This window comes from Fukomys damarensis, unplaced genomic scaffold, assembly GCF_012274545.1.
Source record: "Fukomys damarensis isolate Sample0158 unplaced genomic scaffold, DMR_v1.0_HiC HiC_scaffold_16, whole genome shotgun sequence".
Taxonomy (NCBI): Eukaryota; Metazoa; Chordata; class Mammalia; order Rodentia; family Bathyergidae; genus Fukomys; species Fukomys damarensis.
Window position 1 is genome coordinate 65,152,902 of NW_022900928.1, and position 11,368 is coordinate 65,164,269.

Sequence of the window (11,368 nt, forward strand, 5' to 3'; positions counted from 1 at the left end):
GAGAGAGAGAGAGAGAGAGAGAGAGAGAGAGAGAGAGAGAGAGAGAGAGAGAGAGAGAGAGAGAGAGGCTTCTGAGGGCAAGGTTGTAGGGGCAAAAAGATGGAGACATGCCAGGGGACTTGGGTACTGCCTACGTTGCTGCTTCTCACTACTTTAATTTTCCTGCTTCCATGCCCCCAATTCTGTACCCAGTCCTCCCTCCCCTCTCCAGTGCCCTCAAGGGGAAGTGATCAGGAAGCTACTGGGCTTCAGCTGCAGCTGGGACAACAGAATGGCACCAGCTCCAACTTGGCAGCTCAGTGTTGTGTGCACTCAGCTGCCCTGGGGTCAGCTCAGTGTCTGTGCGGCCTGCTTGCCCTTGCTCTATTGACCACACACAGGATGAGCTGCCTGTCTGCTCTGGCCGGTGTCTTAGGTGGGTTTCCAGGAGCAGCCCTTTCCCACCTGTGGTTCTGAGGCAAGATACGAGTGGCAGAGATGGCATCTGCCTGGCATCAAGTTCTTTTCATATCCCATTGATGCCAGAGCCTGAAAGAGTTTGGCTGAGGAGGGCTCTGCCTCAAACTGCTCCCTATGTGGCACTTGGATCCTTAGACTGCGATGCTGGCGCAGGTCCGGAGACTTCCTTTCTTTCAACTTCTCTTCTGGGTCAGATACCAGGGTGCCAACTTCTGCCAAGAGCTGCCTTTTCTCCATTGTACTCATTGCTTCCCTCCTAGCTGTTATAGCAGCTGCCAAGAGATGCAGTTTTCACCAACACTGTGTACTCCCAGAAGGAAAAGGAAAAACACTTTCCAAGTTGCAGTCTTAACGAGAGTGGGAAGCCGGGTCTGTGCCAGGGAGCAGATTGATTTTTTCCTGTTAAGGAAACGGGCTCATGGTAACAGTCTAGTGTGCGGCTGTGAACTTGCCCACAGTGGCAGGAGCCCCGTGAAGCCCTAGGGAGGCCAGGCGAGCTCTTAGGTGGCCATACTGTGGGAAGCATATGTCCTGTCTCTGCCCTCAGAGACAGCTCCACCCAGCTGCCCAGGGCATCAGGCAGAAACTGGCAACAGAGGCTCCCAAAGCAAGGCTGTTCCAAAGATGGGAACTTGGCTACGTAAACTCTTTTCATTTCTGGCCAAATTATAGTTTGGATGGAAGGCTGGGGAGAGGGCGAGAAGAGGAGCTGAGTTTGGAAAGGAAAAGATAGGCACTGCGGAGCAACAGTGACCATTCTTTTCTGGAGCCTTCTGAGGGGCTGGAGCATGGGTGAAACGGGACCCTTTCACCAGGGAGTGAAGATGAATACTTCCTGCTCTTCCTCCTCTCCAAGGCTGACCCAGGCGCCCTGGCTTTTCACTTCAGTCCACTCCCAGAGGCAGGGAAGGGTGGGAGGGAGCAGGGAGTAGGGGTCAACAGGCACAGAGCCTTGGAACATTGTGTTGACCAGAAGTCATTTACTGGCATAACAAAATTTTAGTTTTGGAAAATGAACTTGACCCTGCAGGAAGACAAAGCAGCCTAAATCCCAGTGGCCCCAGAAAGCCCTCCCAACTCAGTCACTGGAGAAATCTGACACCAGTTGGTGGCAGCATAGCTCTTGCCTGGAGTCTCTGGTCCCCAGTTACTCTGCTGTGGGCCACAGGAACATATATGGAGCGCCAGTTCTGAGGCCCAGAGACTTGGCTTAAACCCGCTGGGATGGAGCCCAGCATAGGTAGGTTCCAGGCCTCCAGGGGTTCCTGCTCCAGTCTCCATGCCATGGCTCCAATTATAGCTCTAGGCAAGAGCTCTGCCACACTGACACAAGCCAGTCCTCTGGTTACTCTCCCGCCTATCCCGTAAAGACAACTAGCTACTCTGCTCCTGAGGATAGACATGACAGGACTCAGTACTCACATAAGCTTGAATAGCAATGCCATGAGGCTCTATTTTTAAGTCCATAGCAAGAAGCCAACACCCAGATTCTACCATAGGAAGGCATTTCAAAGGAGCTGTTAAATCACTGTACTTGTTTCTATAACAATGTGTGTATTTGTTTCAAGTTAAAAATTTTGAGATCAAAGTCATTCGCACAGTTTATTCAGAGCCCTCAGTGGTCTCCCAACAGAGGCCTTAAGAGGTTCAAATCTTCCATGGCAGAGGAGCAGAGGGGCACGACAGGGAAGCAGGAAGGGAAAAGAAACACATTGATGCCTAAGAGAAGACCTCTGGGACAGGGCAGGGTCACGAGGCCCACAGCACTTACAATGCTCCGGAGCATCTTGTCCCCACCACTGAAGGTGACCGCCAGCATGGAGGCACACTCTTCCGCATAGAAAGGCATCCGTCCCTCCTCATCCACAGCACCTGGCACCAGGAAGGAAAGTGGGAGCTGAGATGACAAGCTGATTCTGCAGTAGGGACCTAATGACATTGGAGCTGGCTGTGACTCTCTCTTAGGGGCAGCCTTGAGCTTAAAAAGTAGTCTGAGCTGGTCAGGCCTGGTGGCACATCACATTCCTGTAATCTCAACTACTGGGGAGACCGAGGCAGGAGGACTGCAAGTTCAAGGCCTGCCTGGGCAGCTTAGCAAGACTTTGTCTCAAAAAAAAAGAAAACAAAACAAAACATGTTTTGAGTAGTTTCCAGGACAAAAGTGAAGGCTTTCCACCTCTATACTTAGTCTTTTTTTTCTTAATATTTGCTAAGCATCTGCCATATGGAAAATGCCACGTATTGATTTCAAGGAGTCTATAGTCAGGCAGGAAGTTGGGTAAGTAAATAATTATAGATGGAGTGACAAGTCCTATGTCTGGGAACAGAGGTAAAGGGCACTCAATCTAGGCTAGTGAGGAATTAGGGAAGGCTTCAAGCAGAAGGCAAGGGCCCCATAGAAAGAGAAGCCACAACAAAGACCTGACTAGTCACGGTGGGGATGGAAGCAGGGAATGGTTCAAAGTGTTCCCAGAGAAGTCTTGAGATCTTGGAGAGCAGGCCTAGTCCTATTCCAGCCCAAAGTGATGCCCTTTTGCACAAGTATTCAGTTATATGAAGACACACACACACACACACACACACGTCACATCACTACCTATGGTTACGGTGTAGATGGAGTTGGCATAGCCATCATAGTTGCAGTTGTCATTGTGTTGGCCCCCATTACCACTGGCCACCACGAAGATGCTCCCAAAGCCCTGGCGGCCAGCCATCACCCCGTGCTGCAAGGCAGCCTGTGGAACAAAAAAGGCGGGGTATAAGATGACAAGCTCATGGAGAGACCCCTACCTACCACACCAGTCACTCCTGCCACCCCTTCTAGAAAGCAAAAGGAAATAAAGTTCAAAGGGTACTGGGCACTGGGGAAAGGGATTCACAGAAGGGTTCAAGATGGGGAGGGAGCTTAGAGTTGAGCAAAGTTGGATGGATGTACTCTGCTTATCACACGAGAGTGGGGCCAGGAATGAGAGCTAAGAACAAGATCCAAGGGAAGCAAGCTGAAAACATGACTCCATGTCCCACTCTAAGACCTGTGTCCACCACCTGCTGGCCCTGGTTCGGTGTACACTTCCGGAAAGGAGGCAGCTGGGGGAGGGGTGCAAAGAGGGATGGCCTTGTAGGAGTTTTTCTAGGGCCAGGTCTCCTAATCTCCATCCAGTCAGTTACCTTTCCAAGTTGGTGAGGGCCATCTACTGTCTTCCCATCATCATCTGGACCCCAGCTGTGGAGAAATAGCCATAGGGAAGAACCAGAGCCAGGGCCCCTACCCACCCAGGGTCTCCCAGTCTCTGCTGGTTACCCTGTCTGTGGCTCTTACTCTCTTCCCAAGGGTTTCAGTTCAGGACTGCCATGATTTTTTTTTCCTTTTTGTGGGTGCTGGGGACTGACCCAGGGCTGCCAGCACACTACCTCTCTAAGCAAGCAGTCTACCACTGAGCTACATTCCCTGCACTAGGATTCTGTTATGGGAAAACATAGGCTTCCAAGGTCTGGCCCTTTTCCAAACTGCAAAATAGAAGACTGCACTAAAGCTCTTCCTTTCCCTGGAAATGTTCCCAGTGTAGGACTTCTTTAATCTGACCTTTATTCTGACCCTGAGCTCTGATGCTCAGGTCCCACTGACAAGAGATAGTACATAGCTATAGAGCAGAACGGGGTCAGTCCTAGGAGACCCAGGGATCACCACTGGGTTTGATGGCAAGGCACCCATGAAGGGATGCTCTATATGGGTTAGTTCTTGGTTCTCAGGCTGAGGAATTCTGTTCTTTGAGAGGAAATGCCTTGTAGATGATATCAAGGATATAAGAGGTAGCAGTTCGGGGCAGGAACAATACCATGGGAGCCACCTACCCCAGTTCCTCCTTATCTGGTCCACCAGAGCCACAGCCTGAAGTTGCAGGCCGCAGGGTGGTGGAGACTGGCACTGGGATTCAGCTTACCTTGGTTGAAGAAAGCTTTGTGAGTTTAGAAAATAAACAACTGTGTGACAGGCTGGGGCACTCTTGTGGCAACCCAATTACTGGGGTGACAAAAGTTTAAGACTGAGCACCCAGTGGTTGGGGCTCTAGAGAAATGAGGGCAGTGGCCTTATTAGCTGAATAAGGGGCCCATGTGGACCTGCCTGAGTCAGTCCATCTTGCTGTCCTTGTGTTGGGAGGATTCATTCCAGGTGCTCCACCCTCTTGCCCTCTCACCTGTGCTGCCTCACCTGCAGCTCTGCCTCACCTGCAGCTGTAGATGTCATTGATCTGATAGTGCTTGTTGAATGCCACAGCCTCCATGCTGTCTGTGAGTGGCCCGTCCAGTACTCGGATGCCTAGGCATTGAAGACACCAGATTCTTACTAACTGGCCACCCAAGAAAATGGTAACTTTGCTGGTCCCCCAAGTCGGGGACTGGGTGATGGGAAGACTTATTTCCCATTTGTTCTTTGGTCCTTTTAAAGTTATACCACATATATGTGCTGTTTGAAAAAAATTTTATTCATACTGGAGCTTAGACTGTAATGATTCTGGGGCTGTGTGGGAAAAATAAAGCTAGAATGTAGGTAAGTGATTCCCTTTTTATCTTCTCCCCTAATCATGTGAACCATCTAGCACAATACCTAACACATAAAAGATGTTGGGTAAATGGTTCTCATTATACCAGTGGTAGTCCCAGAGATGCCTGTTCCCCCTCTAAAAAGGGGAGGGGAATGTCATGTCTTGGTGACCACATAAGGACAACTGGGGCTTTCAAAAGGGGATAGGAGCTGGACATGGTCACACAGGCCTATAATCCCGGCCCTGAGGGAGGCTGAGGCAGGATGATTGTAAGTTTGAGTTCTTCCTGGGCTACTCAGCAAGACCTTGTCTCAAAATAGAAAACAGAAAGGGCTGAGGATGTAGCTTAGTGGAAGAGCAGCCCTGGGTTCTATCCCCACTACTGATGAAAAAAAAAAGGGACTTGAACACTAATGGTTTACAACCCACTCTGCAATCTCATCTACAGAGGACTGCTGCTCTCTGCTGGAGAATGAGAGGAATGCACCCAGCCTACTGGATCCACAGGTTCTCAAGCATTTTGGGGAATCATTTCCAAGGGCTCCGCCTTCATTCCTTTCACTTTCTGCCCTGATGGACAAAAATTGAAGAGGAACCGTAGAACCGTTTCCAGTGGGGGACTGGGCCATGCAGCTTTCTTGAATGGGCTGACAGGGGGCTGGAGAGGTGAGCCTGAGAGAGCAGTTTGCACAGATCCATGGGGTAGAAGAGGCACCAGAGTGTTGACAGGCACTTCGTAAACTACGAAAACGCAAGTACAGCATAGTCAAAGGGAAGGAGATGTTATGATGACTTGGGTCACAGATCAGAAAAAGGGAAGAGGAGACTGGAGAGGTGGGGCTTGGGGACCTCCGGCCCACATAAAGAGCATTTCATCTGTTTTATAAAGTACTGCTAAAAATATGTTTGAAACATCACTGCACTGAAAAACCAACCAGCTAATTGTCCTGCTAGGAGTTTACCCTTTAATGAGGCCATGTGTGTAGGGGGTGGGATAAAGAACTTTCACAATGGGGGGGGTGTTGGGGAACAATTACTGTGCCTGGCCTGTGCCTCCCAAGTTCATTTGGCAGCTACCTGCTATGCGGCTCCCATAGGCCACGCCTACTGCACAGAAGCTGTTGTTGGGCACAGCAGCAATCTCGCCTGCACACCGCGTACCATGGTGGTTGCCATTCTCCACGTCCGGGTGGGGCATGGGATCAGGGTCATTCGAGTTGAGGTCATAGCTACCCTCAGGGCTCTGAAATATTGAGGGACAATGGGTAAGTCACTCACTGGTTAGAAGAAGTCGGGTCCTAGGGGTGGGGGGAGAAAGGACCTGGGAGTTTGGGATTCCAAGGCAGGGAAACAAGCCCATCACTCTGCAAAGCACATGGGCCACAAAATAAGAGCAGCAGACAGTGGGGTAAAACTGGGAAGCACTGTGGCTCTTGGCAAATGTCTCTCATGCATATTACAGGAATGGACCCTCTGCACAATGGCTTTGGAAGCCCAGGATAAGAGAGATTTCGGGACATCTAAATATTTAATTTATTTTTTCCAGTACTGGGGATTGAACTCAGGACCTTGTGCTTCCAAGGCAGGTGCAGTGCCACTAAGCTAAATCCCCAGCCCCACATTTTATTTTTATTTTCATTATTTTTTTGGAGACAGGGTCTCACTATGTAGTTCAGGCTGGCCTACGTGGCCCAGGCTGGCCTCAAATTCATGGTGCTCCTCCTGCCTCTGCCGACTGCTGGGATTACAGGCATGTGCCACTATGCCCGGCTAAGATCACATTTCCGAAAGAGTGAAGTATCCAAAGCTGTGGAGAGGGAAGCTGCCTACGGGGGCCGCTCCTTACTCCACAGAGAGGGAGCAGCAACAGGAAGCAGGAAGTTCTGCTGAGGTTGCTCTCCCTGGGGGCTGCAGCACCTGTTGTGTCCTAACTGCCAGGCTGGAAGGCTAGCTGGGAAAGGGTAGGAGAAAGCACCCCACCCCACGTCCCAGGCTATTTGGTTTGGCTCAGTGCCCACTTGGGAGTGAGATAAGACTGAGGCACGGAAGGGGCTCAGACGTGAGATGGGAGTGTGGTTCTGGGCCACTTACATAGTTGGGTGCGATGTCCTGGATGGTGTGCTGCACACCGTCGTCTACCACCACCACCGTCACCCCGCGCCCAGTTACATTGCGCTCCCACACGCCTGTCACATTGATGTCCCTGCCAGGGCTCCGCCGGTTATTCTGTAAGAGACAGGGTGGGAATGAAATGACACACAGTAGATCCCAGAGAGAGACAAGTTAGTTAGCAACCCCTTTTCATTTTGGCTTCCACCAAAGAGCCAGGGGGCTGGGGATTTAGCTCAGTGGTGCCTTTGGCTGCCTTGCAAGCACAGGGACCCAAGATTGATTCCCCAGTACCAAAAAAATAAAAAAAGAGACAGGGAGATGCCATGTACCAACAGGTCACAGGTAACAGAGCCAAGAGGGTCACGTGAGAGCTCTGCCACAAGACGTGGGCTCCAGGAACATTTGGCACCACTCCTGGGCGACTGGGGTGAAATGGTGGCTAGGTTAAGAGTTGGACAATATAGCTATTATGTCAATGTTTGTAGTTATCACGTATGTAATAGAGCCCATAATGTGTCAGGCACTGCTATAAGCGCTTCATAATGTATTTTTATATGTACTTACCCTAACCTGAATTCCACGAGGCAGGTACAATTATAGGCTCCCTTTTACAGGTGGGAAACTGAGGCACACAGCGTGAAGCAGAGGCACGAACTAATAAGTGGCCTATTTGTAGCCAGAGTGCCTGAAGCACCGCAGAACAGTGACTTTCTAGGCAGAGGACAGGGAAAGTAGAGGCTGAAGGCAAACTACCACCCAGGCCCCAGAAATGTCCCTTCGGGGGAAGGGTGGGGTGGCGGGAGAGGGATTTGGTGAGAAGCCCAGTAGAGAAGTGCAGCAGAACCCACCCACTGGAAGCAGAACTGCAGAGCTGAACTCACCAGGTGCCACTGCTGCGGGTACTTGGGGTCATTGAAGTGGACACTGCGCTTGGCCCGCTTTAGCAGCCTCTGCTCCGAGTGCCAGTGGACAGCTTTGTGCCCAGCTAACACGGCCTCGACCTGCTGCCGGACAACCTGCACCTCCATGGCCTGCCTGAGCCCAGCTGGCTGCACAAAGAGGTAGTGGCCCCGTAGCTCTCCGATGCGCCCGGCATTCATCAGCCCTGCTGCCTGGGCCACAGCATCTGCTTGCTGCTCCAGATGCTCTTCCTCCCGATCACCTTCTGGGCTGTGCAGATGCACAGCCCAGCTGAGGCCCCCTGGGCCTTGGGCATTGGGCCCACCTGCCCCTGCCAAGCCCATGACCCAGGGAAACAATAAGAAGAGCCCGGCTAATTCCAGCCAGAGGCAGATGGGCAGGCCCAGGGGGGCATCTAAATGTGGCACTTTCTGCCTCCCCTTCGGCATCAGAGCAGCAGGCTGCAGACAGAGAGAAAGGACAGAAAAGGGACAAAAGAGTGATGACTACAGGAACTGAGAGGGTGACTTTGGGCCATCAGGTGTGGCCCCATGGGAGACCCTCAATCTGCTCCTTTTACAGCGCTCAACCCTCGATCCTCTTTCTAGTCACATTTACTTCTGATCAACAAGGCAGGGCAGCAGGTGGAGTGTGCGCCGGTACTGATGCTGATGCCTTCCCATGTACCACAGTCCAATCCCTAGTACACCAGAAACCCAGCCACGCCCAGCTGCTCACTGGCACCACGCTGCTCTTCCCGCTACTGTTGCTCACAAGGCTGGAAGGACACGCTATGCCCAAGAATGACTGGCAGCAATGACTGTCCTCTGCCAGAGTCCCACCCCCTTATTTCGAAGGGACAGAAATCTTATCCCAGCTGACATCTCAGTCTGGTTGTCCTCAGCAGGCCCCATGCCTACCTGGGCTCTCTGTGACGTGGAGTTCCTGGTCTGGCTAACTGCGTTACACTCATTTTCTGCAACTGAAGCAAAGGTGTCACCTTCGCTGAGTAGTGTTGATTCTGAGCATAGGCTGTAGACCTGTGGGCCCCAGGAACAGAAGAAATAATGTCTTACCAAAGCCAGTGGATCAAGTAGAGACTGGCCACGAGGCCCAGGACCAGCCACCACAGAAACCGCCTGCTGATAAGTATCATGTATAGATATCTAAATCAGGCCACACACCTGAGCCTGGTGCATGCCTGCAATTCTAGCACTTGGGAGGCTGATACAGGAAGTTTGCCACAAGTTCGAGGCCAGCCTGAGCTACATAGCCAGTCCCTGTCTCAAAAAACCAAGAAAAATAAAATAGTCCATCTGGAACATATCTGACACAGTACGGCCAAATCAGTGTAAAATCCAGAGACCTTACTTCTTGTCCTATTATGCTACCTTTTCTCATTTGTCTTTCTAGTGGCCTAGCTGAGGACTTAACTGTCACTAAAATCCCTCCTGCGAAAGTAGGCAATTTGGAGAAGTGCAGGCAGCCAGCAGTGAAAGAGGAAAAAGCCTGAGTGGGTGGGGATGTAAAACTGAGCAGGAAGTGGCAATGACAGAGAAGATAACCCTAACGATAAAGTCTAGAGAGAGAGAGAGAGAGAAAAAAAAAAGAAAGAAAAGAAAAAAAAATAAAGATAAACTCTAAAGAGCTATCCCTGTAATTAACTTGACAGGTGCCTTGGGACTGAGGCCCAGGCTCCAAATTCAGTCTCAAGTCTCCAACTGCCCACGTTCCACGGACCCAAGGAAGTACCTGGTCCTCGGAGCCCTCAAAGAACAAAAAGGGCGAAATCTGAGCTGGTAGGCAAACATGGAGACGTGGACAAGTGAATGTGAGTGTCTGGGCTCTGCTGTCTACTATCTCCACCCCGAGTACTCAGACACACACTGAAATGAAAACAACTCAAAGCATCCTAGAAAAACATCACGAATGCTCCCTTGGAAAGGGAGGCGATCTACGCCACATCCTTCCAAAATTCCCCATCCCGTATCTTTTCCTCTCAGGTTTCCAAGCATATTCTTTAAATTTCTCCCTACCTGCCAGGAGCCAGCACTGCCCCGAAATATGCAGGTGTCTTCCCCTTTAGCCATTCTGTTAGAAAGGTAAGCAGGCAGCCTCCTTCCATCTCAGTAGAACCCACCATAGATTTGAGGAAGAAGAAACCTAAGATCTTCCTGTTTACAGGATCAGAACAGTATGGTTTGTTTGTTTGAGACAGGTGGTTGCTATGTAGTTCAGGATGGCCTTGAGCTATGTAGCCCAGACTGAACTGCAGCGATCCTCCTGCCTCAGCTTCCCCGGGGCTGAGATTACAGACATGTTACATCACGCCCGGCCACAGTAGCACTTTTATCAATCTGGCTTCCGGGCATAGAACTTTAAACTCCACCACTCCCAACTGCTAGGCCTATCTCTGCAGCTTTGAGTGGTTAAAGAAGAAAGGCAATTCAAAGTCCAAGAATCTACTCCCGAGTGACTGTCCTCGAAGCTTCCACACCCTGAGCCAGGTCATGGACCCGGGCTAGTTTCACTGATCCCCCCTTCCGTGGCCTCCACGGCTCCGTGCACCGCGCTCCCCTCTTGAGGACCCACACAGTCCTGGAATCCCAGACTCTGGGGTTCCGTCCCGCGGGGGTCCCCCATATCACGACCAGAGGCGCCCTCTGTGTAGCGCCCTCATCCTCAGACACCGGTTCCCCCGACTTTTGGGACGCCGGGACTTCCCACGTCCAACCCCAACCTAGTTCCCAACTCACCGGCCGGGCCGCAGCTGCCGCCGCCGCCTCCCAGCGGAAACTCGCGGCTTCCCGGGAGCCGGAGCCAGTGACAGCGGCATCACTTCCGCCCGGCGCCGCAGCCAATCAGCGGCCGGTTCTCGACCCGACTGTCTGCCGGAGCAAAGGGCGCTCGGGACAGCGCCAGGGCGTGCGGGGTGCTGGGTTTAGCTTAGATGCCGAGTCTTCTGGGCATCTTCAACAGCGTCCCTCCCTGAGGCATCTCCTTCATGGCGTCCTCTGAAAAGGGCATCTCGGTTCCGACCTTTAAACATACCATGTTCCTCTTCTCCCCCTGACTGCCGTGGCCCCGACTCTCCCTGTGACCCTCCCAGAAGGGCGCCTGCATCCATCAGGCCGCCTTTCTTCTCGCAGTCACACGTTTCTCTTCTCTGCGCCCCCGCAGAGGCCATAAGACCTTAGGGGTCTATCACCTGATCCGCCTTCCCTAGGCAGTGCCGGCTCTCGCCGCCAGAGGGCGCTGTCGGAGGCGGCGCCGAGCGTCGGGGCCTCTCCTTTCTCTGGAAGAGCCTCGCCCCCTCCGCTCGTGCCGCCGGAAGTGGGAGGTGTCGCGCGCGA

General features: G+C 52.0%; 1 protein-coding gene across 3 annotated transcripts in view; it reads right to left on the reverse strand.

Annotated features, from left to right (window-relative positions):
- Positions 1-11,275, reverse strand: part of Pcsk7 (proprotein convertase subtilisin/kexin type 7) — a 20,845-nt gene extending 9,570 nt beyond the window's left edge. The window contains exons 1-9 of one of the 3 annotated variants that reach the window (XM_010629383.3): positions 10,772-11,274; positions 8,936-9,055; positions 7,997-8,476; positions 7,095-7,229; positions 6,165-6,246; positions 4,687-4,777; positions 3,628-3,682; positions 3,056-3,194; positions 2,231-2,331 (exon numbers count right to left, since the gene is read on the reverse strand). In XM_010629383.3, the coding sequence (XP_010627685.1) occupies positions 2,231-2,331; positions 3,056-3,194; positions 3,628-3,682; positions 4,687-4,777; positions 6,165-6,246; positions 7,095-7,229; positions 7,997-8,464 (1,071 nt within the window). In that variant the 5' untranslated portion in view covers positions 8,465-8,476; positions 8,936-9,055; positions 10,772-11,274. Of the gene's footprint in view, positions 1-2,230; positions 2,332-3,055; positions 3,195-3,627; positions 3,683-4,655; positions 4,778-6,080; positions 6,247-7,094; positions 7,230-7,996; positions 8,477-8,935; positions 9,056-10,771 lie in introns of all 3 variants that reach the window. The other 2 variants (XM_010629382.3, XM_010629384.3) reach the window with 2 other exon arrangements.
- Positions 11,276-11,368: the final 93 nt, after the last annotated feature.